The sequence below is a fragment of the Fopius arisanus genome, unplaced genomic scaffold (genome assembly GCF_000806365.1).
Source record: "Fopius arisanus strain USDA-PBARC FA_bdor unplaced genomic scaffold, ASM80636v1 scaffold00033, whole genome shotgun sequence".
NCBI classification, from domain to species: domain Eukaryota; kingdom Metazoa; phylum Arthropoda; class Insecta; order Hymenoptera; family Braconidae; genus Fopius; species Fopius arisanus.
The window spans coordinates 762,735-765,620 of record NW_011887772.1 but is presented as its reverse complement, the minus strand read 5'-3'; the positions used below and the strand labels follow the sequence as shown (position 1 = coordinate 765,620).

The 2,886-nt window shown below is 39.7% G+C and overlaps 1 protein-coding gene across 1 annotated transcript in view; it reads left to right on the top strand.

The window, feature by feature from the left end:
• The window catches only part of LOC105265936 (neuropeptide FF receptor 2-like), a 35,769-nt gene extending 32,889 nt beyond the window's left edge, over positions 1-2,880 (top strand). The window contains exon 3 of the mRNA XM_011303766.1: positions 924-2,880. Coding sequence (XP_011302068.1) covers positions 924-1,695 — 772 coding nt within the window. The 3' untranslated portion in view covers positions 1,696-2,880. The remainder of the gene's footprint in view (positions 1-923) is intronic.
• Positions 2,881-2,886: the final 6 nt, after the last annotated feature.

Sequence of the window (2,886 nt, the reverse complement as noted above, 5' to 3'; positions counted from 1 at the left end):
CGTGACAGAGTTTCGAGATATCGATAGTCTCGATGTTTGTCCTTTTTATAATAGGAAGAGTTTCGAGATATCGATAGTCTCGATGTTTGTCCTTTTTATGATAGGATTGAAACGCACGTGGATTAATGAAATAATATTTACCAGAGAAATATAAAAGATTGATAACAACATGTCGAAAGTACGAATCGAAATGGATTCGGGGAAATGTTGAAAATGAAAAATTCATAACGATATTGATAAATAAAATCGAATATCGTACCCCAATGGGTGAAAACCGTTGAAAGGGTTGACTATAGGACCAGGGAAAATCGATGGAGTCGATCGTAAAATGGTCTTCCATCATTGGAGATGGCCAACTCTCGATACGAGAGATCGATTCTCTCGACACTTAACCCCAGCCAATTTCACTCCGACTAAAATCTCGCTTATCCCTCGAGAATAATTTTATAGAGCGTGAAACAGAAACTGCCAATCATTAGCATCACGCTGTAAACAACAGCCAATTCCCAGCAATGACTTAAGAATAATAGAATAAAAAAAAAAATCCATATAATCGTCTATTATTATAAGTCGTATGTGTGCTGAAGCGTGACACATGGAGAACCGATTGGGAAAGCGGTAGATTGGCGATTGTCGGATAACATGCAGTCGTTTCGAGACAAAAACCGGTCTCCCAGCCCTTGAATGAGTTACTTTTGTCTATTTGCAACTGGAGTAACTGGATTTTTAATGCTTTAATGGCTTGGGCATGGAAATTACCAGTTGTATTTCCCGCGAGGGGTTATGTTGTCAGGGTAAACCCTTAATATGATAATTCACTCCTTTGAGAGAATGTTGTGTAGAAGTTAATGGGTATGATGCAATTTGTTTGGAATAACGAGAATTTGAATATCATTCTCATGAGGATTTATGATTTTTTACAGATTTCTGGCAATCTGGTGGCCCCTGAAGTGCCAGATAACGAAACGTCGTGCTCGCCTTCTGATTGTTGTCATCTGGTTCATAGCCCTGGCGATAACTCTACCCTGGCTGATGTTCTTCGATATAATAATTCTCCCCAACAATATGGATCAATCGTTCTGCGTTGAGGAGTGGCCACGGAAGCAGGACGAAAGGCTATTCTTCCTGATCGGCAATCTCATGTTCTGTTACGTATTACCGATGATTCTCATTTCCCTGTGCTACATCGCCATTTGGGTGAAGGTGTCACGTCGAAACATCCCCACGGACACGAAGGACGCTCAGATGGAGAGGATACAACAAAAATCCAAGGTCAAAGTCGTCAAGATGCTGGTGGTGGTTGTGATTCTGTTTGTGCTGTCCTGGTTACCCCTGTACGTTATCTTTGCGCGGATAAAACTTGGGGGTGTACCAACAATTTGGGAGGAGGAAGTCCTCAATATTGCTACACCCATTGCCCAGTGGCTTGGCTCCAGCAACTCCTGCATTAATCCCATCCTGTACGCATTCTTCAACAAGAAATATCGTCGTGGCTTCATGGCTATTCTCAAGAGTGGACGGTGCTGCGGTAAATTACGGTACTACGAGACTGTTGCAATAATGTCATCATCAACGAGCATGAGAAAGTCATCTTACTACGTTAACAACAACTCGTCGACACGTCGCACGTGTCATGGGCCACCGGTACATCAGGATAGCAATGTATCCTACATCTTCAATCACACCGGTGTTTAAGAATTTAATTATAATCAGCATTGACGCATCCAGTGAATGGATCAATTTGCTTATCGCTGAATAACGATTCAACGAGACGATCTCCGATGAACTGCCAGCTCGAGATTTTCGCTGTCAATTTGTTATGATCATGAATTTGACATGATCGTCGCTCGGGCTGGACTCTTGCGATTGGACTTTTATCTGTGGAATCAAATGTTTCCCAAATTTTTGAGAGATGGATTTTTTGATGATGCATTACCCGGCGGGGTGACTAGTGTGCAACTATTGTCTTTGATGATTAGTCATATTGTGGAATATCCCGTCATATCTTGTGTAGATTGTATACGCTGAAGATTCCTCAGACACTGACACTTAGTCATAACTTTTTTTTTTTTTTTTTGCCCCCATTACACAACACAAATCATATATTTTCTTACCGGGGGTGAATATTGTCCGTTTGACGTGACACATGTGATTTTTCAAAAAGAATTTTACGTAATAGGGACGTCCCTAGGATGTTTTATAATGTTTCGACGAGGATGGATATCGCGGGCAGTTGCTTGGAGTTGAATATTTTCTTAAAAAATCGATTAAATAAGTTTAACGTGAAAATTGATAAAACGTTTGTATACTAATGTGCAGAAATACGAATCACTGAGTCATGGAGTCTACCAATAATGTGGATGCACGAGTACTATTTAGTCGTAATCCACTGTGATAAATAATTGACATTAACAGATTTCGCGAGTTGGTTTCACTGATGTGGATATTAAATAATTAAAGATAAGCGTGGATCAGAGCAGGGCACGATAACCATGATAATAATGTTTTAAATTGATAGATTCACATAAATAAACAGCACAGAAACACCCTGAAGCTTGTTAATGTCTCGGTGTGGGGGACATATCTTATAGCTTTCATGGTAATCACATGCCAAACGCTTAATTAATGACCATCACCTGCGACACGATCACGCGCAATTTTTTTACTCATCATTTACATGTCGGCCCTATTCTCCGTTGATCATTATTTAATGTAAATAGTACCGTGAGATTACTCCAATATTTGACAGATGAATTTTTCATCGCATGTGCATGCAATAGTTTATAAAATATCTATACATACTATTAAGGGAAAGTTGTGATTGCATAAGTAAGGTTGAGGGTGATTTTTATAATGAGTAGGATATCGTGGGGTTTTTAATATTGG